Source organism: Pyxicephalus adspersus, chromosome 2, assembly GCF_032062135.1.
Source record: "Pyxicephalus adspersus chromosome 2, UCB_Pads_2.0, whole genome shotgun sequence".
Taxonomy (NCBI): Eukaryota; Metazoa; Chordata; class Amphibia; order Anura; family Pyxicephalidae; genus Pyxicephalus; species Pyxicephalus adspersus.
Window position 1 is genome coordinate 147,174,051 of NC_092859.1, and position 17,703 is coordinate 147,191,753.

At 37.5% G+C, this 17,703-nt stretch overlaps 1 protein-coding gene across 1 annotated transcript in view; it reads left to right on the forward strand.

Annotated features, from left to right (window-relative positions):
- The window catches only part of RHCG (Rh family C glycoprotein), a 47,847-nt gene that overhangs the window by 23,653 nt on the left and 6,491 nt on the right, over nucleotides 1-17,703 (forward strand). Inside the window, exons 3-7 of the mRNA XM_072402717.1 lie at nucleotides 9,985-10,135; nucleotides 11,093-11,240; nucleotides 14,035-14,201; nucleotides 15,313-15,450; nucleotides 17,216-17,352. Coding sequence (XP_072258818.1) covers nucleotides 9,985-10,135; nucleotides 11,093-11,240; nucleotides 14,035-14,201; nucleotides 15,313-15,450; nucleotides 17,216-17,352 — 741 coding nt within the window. The remainder of the gene's footprint in view (nucleotides 1-9,984; nucleotides 10,136-11,092; nucleotides 11,241-14,034; nucleotides 14,202-15,312; nucleotides 15,451-17,215; nucleotides 17,353-17,703) is intronic.

A 17,703-nucleotide genomic window follows, 5' to 3' on the forward strand; every position in this document is an offset into this window, starting at 1 on the left:
TGTATGTCCAATCCAAAAGAGCACCTTTGGAATATGGCGGAATAGGAAATTCCCATCATGGATGTGCAGATGACAAATCTGTGTGATGCTGTTATGTCAATGTGGACCGAAATCCAAATGGAAAATTTCCAGCACCTTCCACAAATAGTTATAGCAAAAGGGGGTACAACCCAGTACTATTAAGGTGTACCTAATAAAGTGACCAGTGAGTATATATGCTGATGGATAGGAGAACAGAGAGGAGACAGGGAGGAGAACTCATTATTTTACTGCTGCTCCCTTCACTTTTTAGTTTTGATTAGGGGTGAGATGAAACCTACAAATGTTCCTTAACTGCAGGAGAGGGGTTCCCCCAACCCCAAGAAGAGCTGACCATATTTTACCCAACCTGTTGTCAAACAATCTAAAAGCATATTCTAGTTCAATCAGATATCCATATCACAATGCCCAATGTATGGATTTGTGTTTTACATACACTGTCCAGTTTTGTTTTCCATAATTAAAAAGTTTGTTTTTACCAATATCAAAGTCTGCTCTGGCTTCATAAAGGCATGACGTGCTGCTCAGCACTTTATGACTTTTTATGAATAAATCAAATAAGAGGAAATGACATAATAAGGAATACAATATGGCTTATAAACTCTTTTGGCTTCATTTTGATCTGTATTGCCACAAATGTATCACCTGTATATTTTTCTTGGACCATTTGACTTCTGTTCCAATCACCAAAAGTAGTATGATTTCTATGCCAAAGTTTTACTCTCTGAGTTTTATTACTCTTTCAGTATTTTGCACCATTCCTTCCTAAATACTATACACAATGATAAAACAAAGCTGTTGAAATTGCACAATGTGTGATACAAAAACAAAGATCTACTTGCAGGGGTTTTCTGGTTTAATCAATAACTTTAACAAGGATTTTTAGTGTAACCTTGCTTGTTTTACAGAACTATAAATATTTCTGACAATAATACATGACATTTTGACTTTGATTCCTAGCATACATGACAGATTTGCATTGCGTTCAGTTAATGATTTTCAGCAGGCAGAAGTAACAGCAATTTTAAAATGTTGTTTGTATAAACACAATCTTCAGGGCATTTTCTTCATCATCATCAACTATGGTCCAAATACCTTCCAACAAGAACATTTGCATGGCGTATTGTACTTTAGCTACAAATTTTGTTTAGGTGTTGATGGTGGTGACCCTTCAAAAATAATATTGTAAGAGGACCGTGCATGTTAGAGCCTGCCTGTATAATTTACTGTATTTGATTAAACAGTATAACGACAATATTATCAAAAGTGAATATAAAAAGAAAGGATTAAGTGTAAGGCCTGGAAGGTCCGCTTATTTACTTGGACCCCACTCCATGCAAAAACACTCTAGTCACATTGGAAAAAGAGCTTGTGGGGAAAATAAGATTAATAAATATATATATAGTAGTTAGTCTTGGTAATTTAGACCAGAATTTCTCAAACAGGGCTCCATGGAACCCTAGGGTTCCTCCAGAGGTTGCTATGGGTTCCTTGAGCAATTTTTGACTCTCAGATCCGTTACCACTGACACCAATGATCATTTTGGCTATCTGTAAGGGTGAGATTCTTCCCAATGATCATTTTGGCTATCTGTAAGGGTGACATTCTTCCCAATGGCTAGCAACGTAAGGGACATTCTTCCCACTGACCACCACACTAATGTAATGTGAGCTGGGGATATGGTAATTTTAGCAAAGGTTTCCTGAAGATCCAAAAATCATTTCAAAGTGTTCCTCAACTTTGAAAGGTTGAAAAACACTGATCTAAATTTATTCTTGTAATGTTGATTTGTAGCTTGTTTAGGCAACTTCTTTAGTTCTTCTTCAGATTTGAGAACTGGTTTGGAGAAGCCAAAAAACATCTTGTGGGTTTTGTTTGGGTTGATCCCCTTCCATTCTGTTGGACTCAGCAGGATTTGTGCAAAGTTTGCTGCCATATCTCTGGCTACTGATGGCTACCAAAGGTCCCCATTGAGCCAATGCCATCCCCAATGGAATTTTGATTTCCGCTTTTATTTCTTTCCCAATATTTACAACTCATTGTGTTCTTTTCTTTTTCATTTAGTACAGACAGTCCTTGTCTTTATGCTTTATGAAGATGATGGAAAATGTATATTCCCAGTGGTCTGTTTTGGCATCCATTCCTGGTCATTTGTAAACTAATTGTGCATCTAAAGGGGTGGAATGAATGTAGCAGCTTAGTGAGCTGTTAAACATCTTCAATATTACAAGAACAGGTCCAGCTGAACGTAACTAAATACTACTAGATGTACAATGCCTGGGATATATGAGAACATTCACAGACAATTGCACATCTAGCTTTCTAGTTTCCTATTCATGGGTAGAAGGTATTCTTCTAATCTGAGTGTCTCTGTTTCACAAATACATTATAACAAGGTGGAAGTATTTGTGGGATAACAAGTGTAAGGCTATGTACACACGTGCAATATTTGTCACTGGAAAGAATCCTTCACGATCCTTTCCGACAACTAACGACTGCACGATGCATGAATGAGTGCTGTATATACAGCGCCATTCTGCTCTATGGAGAGGGGAGGGGGAGAACGACACAGCGGCACCCCGCTGTGCTCTCTTCCCCTTCACTTCCATTACGATCGCTCGTAATGGAAGTGAACGATGGAACTATAAACGGCGAACCCTGTACATACGCAAGATTCTAAGCCCTCTTAATCCTGGGGCTGCCATCTTTGATCTTCACTTGCATCTTCTTCTTCGATCTTCTTTCTTCGTCACCCAATTTCGCTCTGCACAGGTGTGAGATCAGGTGACATAGCCGCTGTGAAGGGGGAAAAAATAGAGCTGATCTCACTGCACATGTGAGAGATTGGCATCTATTTCCCCAAGGAGGAAAAATGCCCCTTCAGGCATGCACAGAAGGAGCAACCAGAGCCTCCTGGGATGCGTGACGTAGGTATCCCGGGATGCTCTGTGCTGCCATTAATTCTTTATCGCCGCTGCCTTACATAAAAGGGATGACAATGTAAATTTATTCTATGTAAAGTAAAAATGTTGAGTGTAGGTCCACTTTAATCTTAACCTCTCCTTTTTTTGATGGCTTCTCCCCTTCTTGTGTTTGCCTAATCTTAACCCCAGCTACTAATTGAGCAACCTAGCCAAACCTTGCCCATCTAAGTTTGAGGCTTTGTATGTTGTGTTGTTGCCTGTTCTCTATGTATGTCCTCTTTGTTATCATAGTCAGACTTTTCTGATCAAATTTTCTCTGAACTACATATGAGTCCCTGAAACCAACATATTGGCAAAGTAAAACATCGAAGTTGGTCATTTGATGATTGCATTATTATTAGCACCTAATCTTTCTCTAAATAAATCCAGGGATAGCACCAATAATACTTTAGCAATCCATACTGGTCATGTCTGGTTTCCTTTTTACAATACTTTTTGCAGCCAAAGACACACAATGGTTTTCCAAAGACAAGTATAAAGCACCTGGCCTTTGTTTGTACTGCTGTGATACATAAAGCTATTGATTGCTTTTCAGTGCTCGTAATGTTTGGGGTTACATTCCATTTAGTAGCAAGGTCACCTGGTCAAAAGAAAGACCGTTCTGTTTTTACAAGGCTAGAAAAGCATTTTCAGAGGTATTAAATCTGTTAGCATGTGAACAGACTTTCCTGCTCTTACCCAGTAGCTTTTCTAATTTGCTGTTTGTTTCCTAAAGGAATTAATTTCATTAGAAAAAAAGGTCATGCACTTTTGTCAGCATATTAGGGAATATTTGCAGCCCATTCATATACAATTAACTGTGTTATATTTGTAATACAATTGTTTATTTTTTTATTTTCTAGTGGTTTGGTTGCTGTACTTTACACATTGCAGACTAACCCTCATTCTTCTAGCTATTTCTGTACTCCATTTCTTCACTATAACTGTCTGACACTAACTTGCTGTTGAGCCGGCTAGGAATGATCAGGAGATGACGTGCAAAAAATGCATCCTGGAAGTGGTCATTCGGGAGTCAGTGCAAGCAAACAGAACATGTACACCATGCTGAAGTTACTCTGTGCTTCAGTGACTCCATGTATTTCACTAACCCTGAACTCCAGTGACCTTATGTGACCTAGTAGCCCTGAACTTTAGTAACCCTATGTGATCCTGTAACCCTGAACTCCAGTGACCCTTTGTGATCCAGTAACCCTGAACTTTAGTGACCCTATGTGATCCTGTAACTGTGAACTCCAGTGACCCTATGTGATCTAGTAACCCTGAACTTTAGTGACCCCATGTAATCCTGTAACCCTGAACTCCAGTGACCCTATGTGATCCAATAACCCTGAACTTTAGTGACCCTATGTGATTCAGTAACCCTGAACTCCAGTGATCCTATGTGATTCAGTAACCCTGTGCTTCAGTGATCCTTTGTGCTCCAGCAACCCTGCACTACAGTAACTCTGTGCTCCAATAACATTGTACTCCAATGACTCCATACTTTGCTGAAATCAAGAAATGCATTTTTTGTTATAATATTTTCCGATGACATATTCCTTATTGAATGACAGTGTGAAAAGTACAGAACTGATAAAGACAAGCAAAGCATCAGGAAAAGTCTCACCAAGGTCACAAAGAACTGAAAATAATTTAAATACTTTGGCATAAAATTCCAATATGATAAAATTCCAAAAACCTTATCATATTCTTATTGTGAGGATTGACGAATCTTGGTTTATGGTTAGTACAGCAATATAAAAATGAATAAGAATGTTTCACTAGGAGCTGTATATACTGAAAATCTGAAAAAAATGTAAAAGTCTCTCAAAGGACTCATTGAACTCCCAAGTTTTTTTATTTCTCTTGTTTATATGTTATATTATGTTTTGCATTATATGTCCCACACATATATATGTATGCATGTATAGGCATATACAAAATGTGTTTTAAATGCAGCTACATCTGGGGGTTATGCATATAGCCAGTGATCTGATGTCCACCACTTTATAAATATGTCACTTGACATAGTTTCATAATTGCATATAGTCATCTTCATCTTTTAAATTTACAAATTGAATTAAGAGATGGTTGTACCATGTACACAAATATTGTAAAAAAGTGCTTGGCGAGTTTTATGGAAAATTTAAAAAATAATTACCTACATTAAAATACATTTTTCTCTACCTAAGGAATTTGTTCTTTTAGGGCCATTAAATTGACATCTGTATAAAGTATAAACATAACACAACAGTAAAAATGAACATGGACTGTGGTTTTTACAATATATTTATCTTCAAACTTTTTTAAAGTCAGGGAAAAACGTAATAAGGGTTATGCTAATGCTAACATTTTTCAGATCTAACATTTTCCTGACATTTTGTATAAGTACTCACACTGGACACAAATGCAGTACGTTAAGTTATAGTCAGTAAAGTTTTAAATAAACATTACTTTAAGGTCATGTGAGTCCTTTATCCCTTTGGGAAATAGGATTTTTTCCTGTTTATGTTACAATTATATCTTTGATACGCTAACAGAGCAGTATAACACTTAGTCATTTCTCAAGTTCACAAAGTCTACATTGGAACAATCAAAGCATTGCTATGTCAATCATGATTGTCTGCTTACTGGGCTGGATCTCCATGATTTGTTACCCAGGTGTACAGCCAAAGGGAACATGTTGCCTCATCTTAGCTTTTGTATTATACCAATTTGCAATCCTTGGGTATAAAATGTGTGCTTTCAACATTATGACACATAAGTGTTACTTACTAATGAGAATACCACATCTTTTTGCATAGATAATAATTTTCCTCTCAATCACACCCAGACAGTAAACAAAGAGAATGCCTTAAATGAAGGTTTGGTATAGTCAAGATGGGGTATGTGATGGTCGCCATAATCCAGAGCATTTAGCTGCATACACACATGGAATTATAGTCGTTGGAAAGGATCTTTCACGATTCTTTCCAACGACTAAGCACTGCACAATAGATGAACGAGTGCTGTACATACAGCTCTGTTTGGCTCTATGGAGAGGGAAGGAGGAGAACGACAGAACGGCACCCTGCTCCACGCTCTCCCCCTTCACTTGCAGTAGGATCATTCGCGTCCATCGTCCGTGGATCCGCCAGGACAGTCGTTCAGCTGATGGACGACAGGCGTTGTGCCCACGCTAGATTCTCGTCCGATATCGTCCCTAGGCTGATTATCGGGCAAGAACCATTGGACGTGTGTACGTAGCTTTAGTTCCAGGACTACCAAGATGGGCATCCACCATTTTAATGGAGCCAGAAACCAAAGAAGAGTTTCACATCCCTATTTCCATACATTGCTTAAATGGTATCTATACCAAATGAATCATCAAATGTAGAACGTAAGGCAGACAAAATTTTACAGGTGTATATTTAAAAAATGTTAATCAAATTTTATTGGAATTTTTTAAAATCTAAAACAGTCTTTTAATATACCATTTGGATGGATACAATGCTTACCCCAACATTCAATCATGTTGATGTATTAGACACAATCAACATGCAATGGTCAAACATCAGCCTTGGTAAAGACTTAAAGGAGGTCCACCTAGGTACAATTCTTGTTTAAACTTGTGCTCAATGCATTTCGTGTTGGACATGCTTTCAATCTTTACCAAGACTGTTTGGAAAATATGTTCGACCACACTGAATGTGTTTTATACATTGCCATAATTGGCTGTTGGACTTATATGGCTTAACTCCATCCAAATGTGCTCTTGGAGGAATATTTTAGATTGTGACTGTTGTAAAGAATTCTAATAAACCTTGGTAATATTTTTTTAAAATATTATTTTTAAATGTTCTTTATTTTATGCTTTAGGTTCTTGATATATATTGGAAGCTGCAGCTACATTTCAGCAAAGTATTTTGAAGTCATGTAAAATATATATACTGTATAGCCAAAAAATGTTTTAGTTTTGGATTGAATAAGGTAGTTTTTGTGTCTGTTTACCATTGTGGAAACCTCCTTTAACTTTCTAGCTCAAATACACAACTGAAACCTAACAGGAAGTAAAAAGAATTTCCCTCTTAAACTGGTATACCCCAGAAAAAGTGTCCTGATTAAAAGACTTACCTTCATTCAGGGTTGGATTTGCCACTTAGTAAGGTAGACATGAGCCTAAAAGCACCAATGGTTTCAGAAACAGCTTTGAAGTGTCCCATTGGGCAGACACCACTCAGCATGACCTGCCAACAATAAAGCTCAGTTAATAATTAGATGTGGAGAAACCTTGTCTTCCTAGTTGGGGATGGAACTTGCAAGAGATGGGATTTCTAGTGTCAATTGGTGGCTGGACAGTCTAAAGCAGTACAGCAGCCCTTAGGGTTCAAGGTTAGGGTCAGGACAAAGATTGTTTCAAGTTGGGTGGAATAGGTGCCAGACAGCAATACAAAAGATAGACCAGGGAGTTTGGACTCACATAACTGCAACGGAAAACCAGAGTTGAACAATACAACAAAACAAAGAAAAACAAGTAGTCAAAAAACAGGCACACTCCGACTTCTATTTGATGGTTCTCATTTACCCAGGTCATTGTATAGCTAGTAGTAGTTAGTTCTAAGGGGGTCTTTTATTGTTAAAGACTTTGCATTGTTTTACAACCAACTTTATCGTAGAGTTGCTTGGACCGCTATGAAAAATCTTCAACATTACAAGTCTGGATGAACGTGACTAACTATTAGAGTTGGCGTTCGAATTCGGGTTGTCCTTATATTCGACCCAAATATGGCTGTTCAAATTTGGATAGACCCGACCCGAAAAACACAGGATTCAACAGTAAATATTCAGGAAAATGAACTGAAGATTACCTCTGCAGTTCCACTACGATCTCTGGGCACTACAGGTGATGAATGGGGACGTTCAGCAGCTATTGCTGCTGCAGAGCTTTACTATGTGTTGTTGGATAGAGAAACTCGATCCATGAACGCATACAACTAGTAAAGGACTGCAGGAGCAATCTGATTGCTCTTTCAGCCCTTAAAGAACCCGTAATTAAACCCGAATTCCTGAACCATTGACTTCAATGGTGTTGGAATTCGGCATTTGATCACCCAGTGAATTTATCACTATTCGATCGAATAGCTGTCGAATCAAATAGTGAGATATTCGACTAACACTACTAACTATTTTATATATCTAGCAATAGTCAGGGTTGGGCACTGGAGTCTGCAGAAAGACTTATAGAACATTGGAGCATTGGAGGTTTGTCATATTACATTTGAGAGTCGGGATCTGAGAAGAAAGCATTGATAGGAGGAAGGCAAAACTAAGTGCAATACTGGGTGCTAGATTGGGTGGGAGCCTCACTAGTGAGTATGTTTGTGTCCTGGACAACAATGGTGTTCAAGATAGACCTATTGTATGGTGTCCAGTAAGCAGTGCTTTCACCTTTCACAAAAAACAGGTTATGCAAATAAAGTGTAAATATGAGATACTACACCTTGCACAGTTATAGTTTGCATAGTTAGGTTTATTGGATAATTAGGTTGGACTCCATAACTCTGGACTCTATAACTATTATTTCACTAAATAGCTTTGAATGTGTCTGAAAAGGGAAAGTTCACAATGTAAAATAACATCCTCCATCCCATAAGGTTACCAGCTGGTATAATTTATGATGTAAGCAATTACATGCATTATATTTATTGATCAGCATTTATTAAATGTTTATGCATCACTGCAGAATAAATATTTAGTACAAGCCTGCAAAACAACTACAAGTCTAATTAATAATTATTATTCAGAAGGTGACACCTTACTTCTCCCTTGGTAATTTCAAGGGAGAGGTAAGGTGTCACCATTTAAATGTGTGAAGTCATTAAAATTGAATTTTTAACACCCCATGATGCTGCAATTCAGAGGCTTTCTTAAAACCTAATATGTACTGGGGCTGGTTAACAGATTAGTCAAGTAAATTTAGGCACAGTTAAAATATAGAATAGAATGCTAGCTGCTTGGTAAATGCTTTTACAATACTGGTGCTTATGGTTAAGAGACTCTAGTAGCATTTTTTGCATCATTATGGCTCTATGGCATTATGGCAATTATGGTATTATGGTGAAACCACATGGCTGGCAGCAGTTTGCTGTGCTCCCAAAAGCGGCAAACTGCATCACTGGTATCCAATTTTGATTGCAGCTGTGGCCATGGTGCAAATCTTCAAACTGCAACCAGGTGGGCAAATGCAACTTGTCGCTTTTGCAAACCGGTCTATTATTTACAGCAGCCTGGGATCAACACACCACACTGTGGGTAACCAGATTTGCATGCAGCGGCACCTATGCCTTTGGCGCAAATCTTCAAATATAAGCCATGTGGCCAAAGGCAGCTTGTCATTTTGGGGAACTGCTTCATTATCTTCCACAGCTGCACCTACAGCCTGCATAAGCTATGCATGCCATGATATGCTGCAGCCACAGCCGTCCAACCCCAGGCAAAATGTGGTTTCGAACCTCACAAGCCTGCAGCAGAATGTGCCACTCACCATAGGTCTGAAATGTCCCTTAGTCTCCATGTCCATTTTATCACTTGGAAAAAAAAAAGAAAGCAATAGGAATGGGAAATGACATGAATAAGCAGATTTCATAATCCCCTGCAGTATATTTACATTGTTATTAATCTTCTTGGTTAGATCTCATAGTCAGATCTCCTAGTCAGCTGCAATATGCATAGTATGTCCATTAAATAGGTTCTGGAGAATAAACACCTAACTGGAAATGAAGGAATGCCATGTACAACTTGAGAGTTAGTGTTCAGATCCCTTTATTTTATTGGCATGGATATATATATATATATATATATATAAACATATACTGTATAATGTATGATAAACATGTAACTTAAATGCTCATTGCTAAAATTGAGTTTCCAATCTTTTTATATCTCGCATTATTGATGCCTTCTGGCTTTCATGCATTCACTTAATTTAATTAATTTCTTTCAGCCTCATCAATGCTGATTTCTGTGTGGGATCTGTGTGTATTGCCTTTGGTGGAGTTCTGGGTACAATCAGTCCTGTGCAGTTAATGTTGATGACCTTGTTCCAAGTGACACTTTTTGCAGTGAATGAGTATGTCCTTCTAGAAAAGCTCCATGTAAGTTTTATATTTATTTATTAGGACCATATAATTTTGATTAACACAATATATATAGCATTCTAGAGCTTGGGTGTCTTCTGAGATGATCTGATATACTAGACCTTGATTAGGTTGGGTGGTGGATCAGCTGGATATCATACAGTGCCATTTGTAATTCTGCATAATTTATAGAAAATGTATGGTCATTTTAGTTTGTTGTTTTTGAAAGAGTAGGGAAGGGTTACAACTTTTGTTTTTCTGAGTTTATCTGTCTTGTTGCTGTTTTGAGTTCTGTTGAAATGTTTTTACATCTCAGAGATGCAACGGACAATATTGGGAAATCTCTCCAAAGTGCAGTAAAATTCCCTTGTAACCACCTTTATCAATTATTTTAGTAAGAGCTGCAAAGTGTGGGGGTTTCCATCACTTACAAATGCCCCCAGGACACAGAGAGGGTGGATCTCCCCAATATAGACATTGAGAGCATTACTGTATAATCCTGATGGAGGTTCCAATCTATCCATGCTTTATGTTTCACCAGGGAAATCTTATCATAGTGTTACTGGTTAGAACCCATTTTATGTGTATAAGTTTGTTCTATATCATGGTGCATTTATGCTAAGTATCATTTAAAAACATGGCAGATTGTTTTGCATTAAGCCCAATGTTAGCAGTACTCTGAATGAAACAAGAAGCCTGCTGCCTAAATAATTTTAACTGCATAGGCAGTCATGAAACATTTTCTTAGTTCCCCTAAGTTACATTGGAGTTTAAGTAGAAATCATGTTTGCTTTTTCCATTTGCCTGCATGTGATTTTGCATTCTTTGCACACTGAATTTCATTAGCTATGTGAGTTATCCCCATAGAACACTCCAAACTACTTTAATCAATCACCGCTGTATGATTATGTTAAAGCTGAGGGTAACATGATGATGAAACACTGTGTCACTAACAAACCACAATTACTATTGCAGGTTATCGATGCTGGTGGTTCTATGACTATCCACACATTTGGGGCATATTTTGGACTGACAGTGGCCTGGATCCTAAAGCGCTCAAATTTAAAGCAAAGTAACAACAAGGAAGGGTCATCGTATCAATCTGATATCTTCTCTATGATTGGTGGGTTTGATGTATAATAGATACATTGTTATAAAGACATCCTGTTGTATGCTGCTTCCCAACCCCTTAGATTGCAAGCTCTTTGGGACAGGGTCCTCTCCTCCTGTGTCACTGTCTGTATGTGTCTGTCATTTGCAACCGCTGTTTAATGTACAGCGCTGCGCAATATGTTGGTGCTATATAAATACTGTTTATTAATTATTATTAATATTATAGAACATATAGAATATACGTTCTATAATAATAGAACACCAGGTGTTGGTGTTTTGTAGGGAACCTATGAGGCAGCAGGCATGGTCAACATTGGCAAAGATGTTCATGGTGACCAGCACAATATATCACTCTTCCAAGCTTTAATTTTGATTCTAAATGTATACAATAGATTACAGTTGGATGAAGAGACACTGAACAATGAACATATAGTTTATTAAGCATTTGGGCTCCTTTTAACACTCAATGTACCATTATTTCAATTTAACAAAATATCAAGAGTGGAATTACAACCAGAGCAGTCCATACGGCTACTATGGGGCACAGGTCTACAGGAGTTCTTCTGGGGTCTTTAAAGGGTCCATAAAATAGATCTATTCATTTCCAACACCCCAAAGGGAAACAGAAACAGTCTTTTCAAAGCAAAGAGTCACCATTGAGGGGGACAAGGTGTTTTTCTGTACTGGGTTGCGATAAAAAGAGAATTACTTTTGAATGTTGGAACTTTTAGACATGGGGGAGAGGGGCCCAGGGAGTTTATCTACTGTGGGGTCAGGATATTTCTGATGGTGGCCCTGCATAGATTACTTAATATGTGGATATCCATCAACCATGGTGTCAGCATAGTTGAGAAAGTCAATTCATGATTAATGAACCAGTATAGCCATAACAAGAAGAAAGCAAATCCTTATTTTGTTTACTTTGAACTTTTTTCTAACTTTGCCAGACATTTATGCGCATGACGTGACTGCTGTCAGCTTTTACTAACTAATCTTATGGATGCTATATAAGTAATTATACAGTGAGTCAGGTTGGGGGGCTCACATTAGGAGTGATATAGTAAAGAAGGTTAGTTGTTAAAGTATCAATAAACCTTATTTTTGTACGTTAGTCTCCCAATAAAATGTGCCATTTTTTATATGTAATTGCTTTGGAATAAAGAGAAAATACCTGGTGATCCAGCCAGAATATTGGACTTTCCCATTCCCAAGGAACAACTTTTGGTTGATCTTCCCTATATAATGTTGCAGTTGTTTGGCTAAAACTGAATAACAACTGAATAAAGTTTGTACAAGAAAAAAGAAGCCCTTAGTTCCCCCAACATATCCAATCAGGGCAAGGCAGGGAACAAATAGACAGGTCGTGTGACCTGATTAGTAAAGGTATTTTTATTAGATTGTGTGGAGGAATGAATGTGGCTGGAGGGGTGTAGATGGGTTTATAAATACTTTAAAGAGAACTGTTAATTATAAGCTATTGGGTTCAATTCACAATGTCAGGTGCATCAGGAAAGTCACTAATAGATTGCGTAAAGGGGACCCCACCTTTGTATAATATCTAAACACTGAATAATTCTGTAATGAGTAACTCTACAAGTAATATTTATCTCAGAATTCATTTTAAAGATTCAGGCATCCAAAGTTCAGACAACATATGTAAGCTACTGATGCATTATATAAAAAACACTTGCAGCTCACTGGGCTGACAACTATACCTGCTTTAGGCAGGTCACACATGGTAATTATCTTACATAATAATTATAGTTTGTACATAAAAAGTTAAGAGAAACATGGAACATCCCTTCCTTTATTAAACCTGAATTACACTTGCCACATCCCGATATGAGCAAATATTGTAAAAGAAAAAAAGGTAATCGAGGGACTTTGTTGGCAGTATTCATAACAGTTTCCAATTATTAACAATTTTAATATTTAAACAATTCCTTTAATATAAATCCTTAAGAAGAAGTGGGCTAGACCCACGAAACGCGTAGCGGTTATGCGTCCAATTTTTAGCTGTATACTGTTAGTATTAGAGATCAGAAACATTTTATGTAATTCAGTGTTTTTTAAGGATTTATATTAAAGGAATTGTTATAATATTAAAAAATTGTTAATCATTGGAAACGGTTATGAATACTGCCAACAAAGTCCCTCCTTTACCTTTCCTTCTTTTACAATTATAGTTTGTACATAAATTAACAAGAACAAGGTTACATAGAGATGGTAAGCTAACTACCCACACTGTGCCTGTGATTTGGTTTACTGGTTGATGGTAATCACTTCCATCTATGGCTCTAAATAAGACCAAACAACACATGGGTGCTCTTACCGTCATAAATACTTATCTCTGAATGCAAAGCAAAAAGGTACACAATTAATAATATTGTAAAAGATGGGTTTTAAGGGTTCTTTTAAAAGAGCAGAAAGTAGGAATACGCAGAATTGGATAGGGAAGAGAGTTGGGCCAGCTCTAGAAAAGTCTTGGAGCCGTGCGTGTGATGAGGTTATGAGTGAGGAAGTCATTATTGGGCCAATGATGGAGCGAAGAGAGCGGCTAGGGGGTATTTTTCAGGTCAGAAAGGTAAGTGGGACAAGAACTGTGGAGGGATTTGAAAACAAAGCACAGGAGCTTGAATTTGATTCTAAGGCGAAATGGAAGCCAATGAAGGGAACTACAAATAGACTCAGCGGAAGAGAAGCGAAAGGATGGAGGAGTCTGGCTGCAGCATTCATAATAGATTGTAGAAGAGAGAGGGTTAGTGGAATACCATTTAACCTCTTCCCCTTCTGTGTATATACAGGGACGTTGTTTTTGTGGATGTTCTGGCCCAGCTTTAATTCAGCAATCTCCAATCATGGTGACGCCCAGCACAGAGCTGCCATTAATACATATTGTTCTCTGGCTGCTTGTGTTCTTACGACTGTTGCCATCTCCAGTGTAGTCAACAAGAAGGGTAAATTAGAAATGGTAAGTGTACATATTTTCAATCCTGTATATGACATATACCGAATACGCTCAAATGTAAACTGATCTATATACTGTATAAGGTGTGGACAATTTTTGAGCGTTTCAAGATAGTGCTTTGGTTAATTTCTTGTGAAGGTTTTTCATCAATATTGTTATATTTCTTTAAATTCTCATATTTCTGTGGCACTGATTCAGTAACCTTATGTGTTAAATTACTCAGTTTACTCACATTGTATGTTGTTAATATATTCTGTACATTTTCAATGTAAGAAAGAGAGAAGGAAGAGACCTAAATTCCTGTAATTCAACTTGTTCTTGTGTTGATAGCTAACCCTGTCAAATAACTGGAAGGGTAAAGAGAAAGAATGAAAAATGGGGCTTTTTAAGCTTGAGTTTGAATAAGTTTGACTTAAACCATGAAGCATCCAAAAAAACAAAGTACATAATGCATATCAAAAACAGGTATTGATGTAATAATCATAATTTTGGCTTATGGTCGCGTGATCGCGTTAGTAACCTTTAAACTGTTTTCTCTGTCCCGACGCGTTTCACCAACAGGCTTCCTCAGGGGAATTTATAAGAGACTTTTGATTGGCCGAGGATCACTATATTGGCCGTTGATCTATATGGAGGGACCAGCATTATGTACCTTGTTATTTTGGATGCTACATGTAAAATTGGATGCTACATGTATTTGGATGCTAAGTAAAACCTATTCAAACTCAAACCTAAAAAAATGTAGATTTTAAAAAAATTTGTAGATATATTTTTAATTTCAAATCTACGAAAATATTGTTCCAGCATCTGGTTTCTAATATTTTATAGATATTTTCTAACTTATGTTTTTTGCAGAAAGCTTCCCTTTTATGAACTATTCCAAGCATAAAGTATCTATAGCGTCACCATAATTTTGCCTTCCCAATTGGCTACACTGTATTTCACCCTATCTTTATAAAAACTCTATAGGATAATTTTACTCATCACCAATACATAGCAATACTTTCATTTGAAGAACTATTTTTGATGGGGGGATTTTTTATTATAGCCTGTACTGTACTGTGATATCTGTACTGCACATCTATGTTGCGCTTATTGGACACTAATCTTACAGGTACACATTCAGAATGCAACCCTGGCTGGAGGAGTAGCAGTTGGTACAGCTGCAGAAATGGCACTTACACCATATGGGTCACTCATAGTTGGATTCCTATGTGGAATTATTTCCACGCTTGGATTTGCCTACCTTTCAGTAAGTAAAGTACAGACCTTCCATTTTTTTAGACACCACTAGACAGCAGCTCCATCTTCTGCTTGTATCACAAACATGTCTAATTTGTATGTACATTTCTGTCCAATTACAAACAATTGTGATTCATGCCACTAATAGGTTTTTAGCATTAGTGTAAAATTCACGTTAATTTGAAATTTAATCCTTTCCTATTGGGATTGGGAAGGAGAGGTTTCTAAAAAAAGATCTTTATTAAGTGTTTGCAAGCCGTGAAACCACTCCCAAAGCTCGAAAGCCCAGGTGTGTCTAAGAACTTCAAGATTCCACCCTTTTATTATTGCCTGGGCTCTTTCTATAAGTAGCTTACATATTCCACTGATCTGTGTCTATACCTTGGCCTTTAGATTTCCCTGTTTGTTGGAGATACAATTACCTGGCGTCCATTGTGTCTATTTAGCCACACTCATTGTGCATTGCTGAACCTATTTTGCAAGATTTGATGAACTGTTGATTGTACGTTGTCACTCAAAATGTAATCTTGTAGTCAATGTTTGGGGTCTCAGAATTTATGATCTCCACATGTTATGTTTTGGGGGACAGGAACAATGGTGAACTTTTCCTTTAGCAGTTATCAACCAAATTTCGCCCACCTCAATAGCTGAAGTATATTCATCTCCTATAAGTACTTGTATCACAATAATAAGCCAGAACAGGAAAACTAAAACATAATGGGCCTGATTTATTCTCCAAACTGCTTAAAATAGACCTGGGTGAAACCCACAACCTGTAATAGATCTGATCCAGGTTTAAAAGCATTTTCCCAACTAACAGCAAATTATTTTAATGAAATCAATTCAGGGTTTGCTGGATCATCCAAGTTCTCCCATCATAGATTGATTTAATTATTGCTTTAAGCGCCAAAAGTTGTGTGCCTACAAGTTCCAGTTATAGAAGTCTAGTTTTCTGCATGGACAGTCCTATAAATGTAATTTCCAGTGGGACTATTTATAAAGCAATGGATCTGAATCTTGCAGGTCCATATGTTTTCAATAAAAGTGATTGTTTCAGCAAATGTCAGATTCACTGGTTAATAAACAACTCTCCAAGATCTCCAACTCTCCCATAGCTTGCACCATTGACAGGCACCTGTAGTTGCAAAGGTGTGTTTTGCTTACCATGCGCACATCTGTTTTAGGATTAAAACTCCATATTTCTCAGTTGGTCAGGTAACCCACCTAATTTGTTGCTTTGAGACAGTTGTGACTTTATCTGCCACAGACAGATAATAGTTATTAGAAAAACATGTCTAGTGCTGTAGAGATATACATTTTAAACCAGTGGTCGCCAACCTTTTCAGACCTACAGAACTAAATGAACTAAATGCACGGACTTCGGACTGCGCATGCACGGAGAGCCGTGTGTCAATCAAAAAGGATGAAACTTCCACCTGAGTGATGTCATGATGCCAGTACCTGCCCATTCTCCCATTGCAGTTCCGACCCTAAAATCCATAAGGGGGACATGGTCAGTGGGATCCTTCTCCTGAGACAGCTGGGGGGAGGGGGCGCACCACCCAGAGCTGTGGACCACCAAAATTTGCTGGTTGGCGACCGTTGTTTCAAGTTTTTATACTTTTTCTTCATCATTTGCAGTTTATATTGTACAGTAATGTGTTGGTGCTTTATAAATAGAAAAGAATAAAGAGTAGGGTAAATAAAGCTGTATCCCTCAAATAATGCCTGGAATCTGTTAAATTCAATATATTCTTTAAAATCTTATTTTACAGCCATTGTTGTACTCAAAAATAAATCTCCATGATACATGTGGAATCCATAATCTCCATGGAATACCAGGAATAATCGGAGGCATTGTAGGAGCAGTAACAGCCGCTGCAGCCACTGAAGGAGTGTATACAGCAGAGGGGTGAGGACAAAGATGAAAGTGTGCTATTCTATAGAATACTTTTGTGCTTTTTTATTTCAGTCAAACAGATGACACCAGAACACACAGTTATTTTCTGTAGTTGGATGGTTACATTATGCTGTATGTTTCTTTTAAACCTAAGTAGTTGTTTGACAGTCAATATGGTTCCTTAGGTAAATGTTATATATATATATTTATGTTTCAACCATTCTGGACCAGCAAACGACTGCTAGTCAGATTCAAGAGGCTTAGACATTTCTGGTATTGGATCAATAGAAGGCAAAGACAATATTGCAGAAGAGACAATGTTCAAATCCTAAAGGAGGTAGTTACATTGGAGCAAGAGAATCA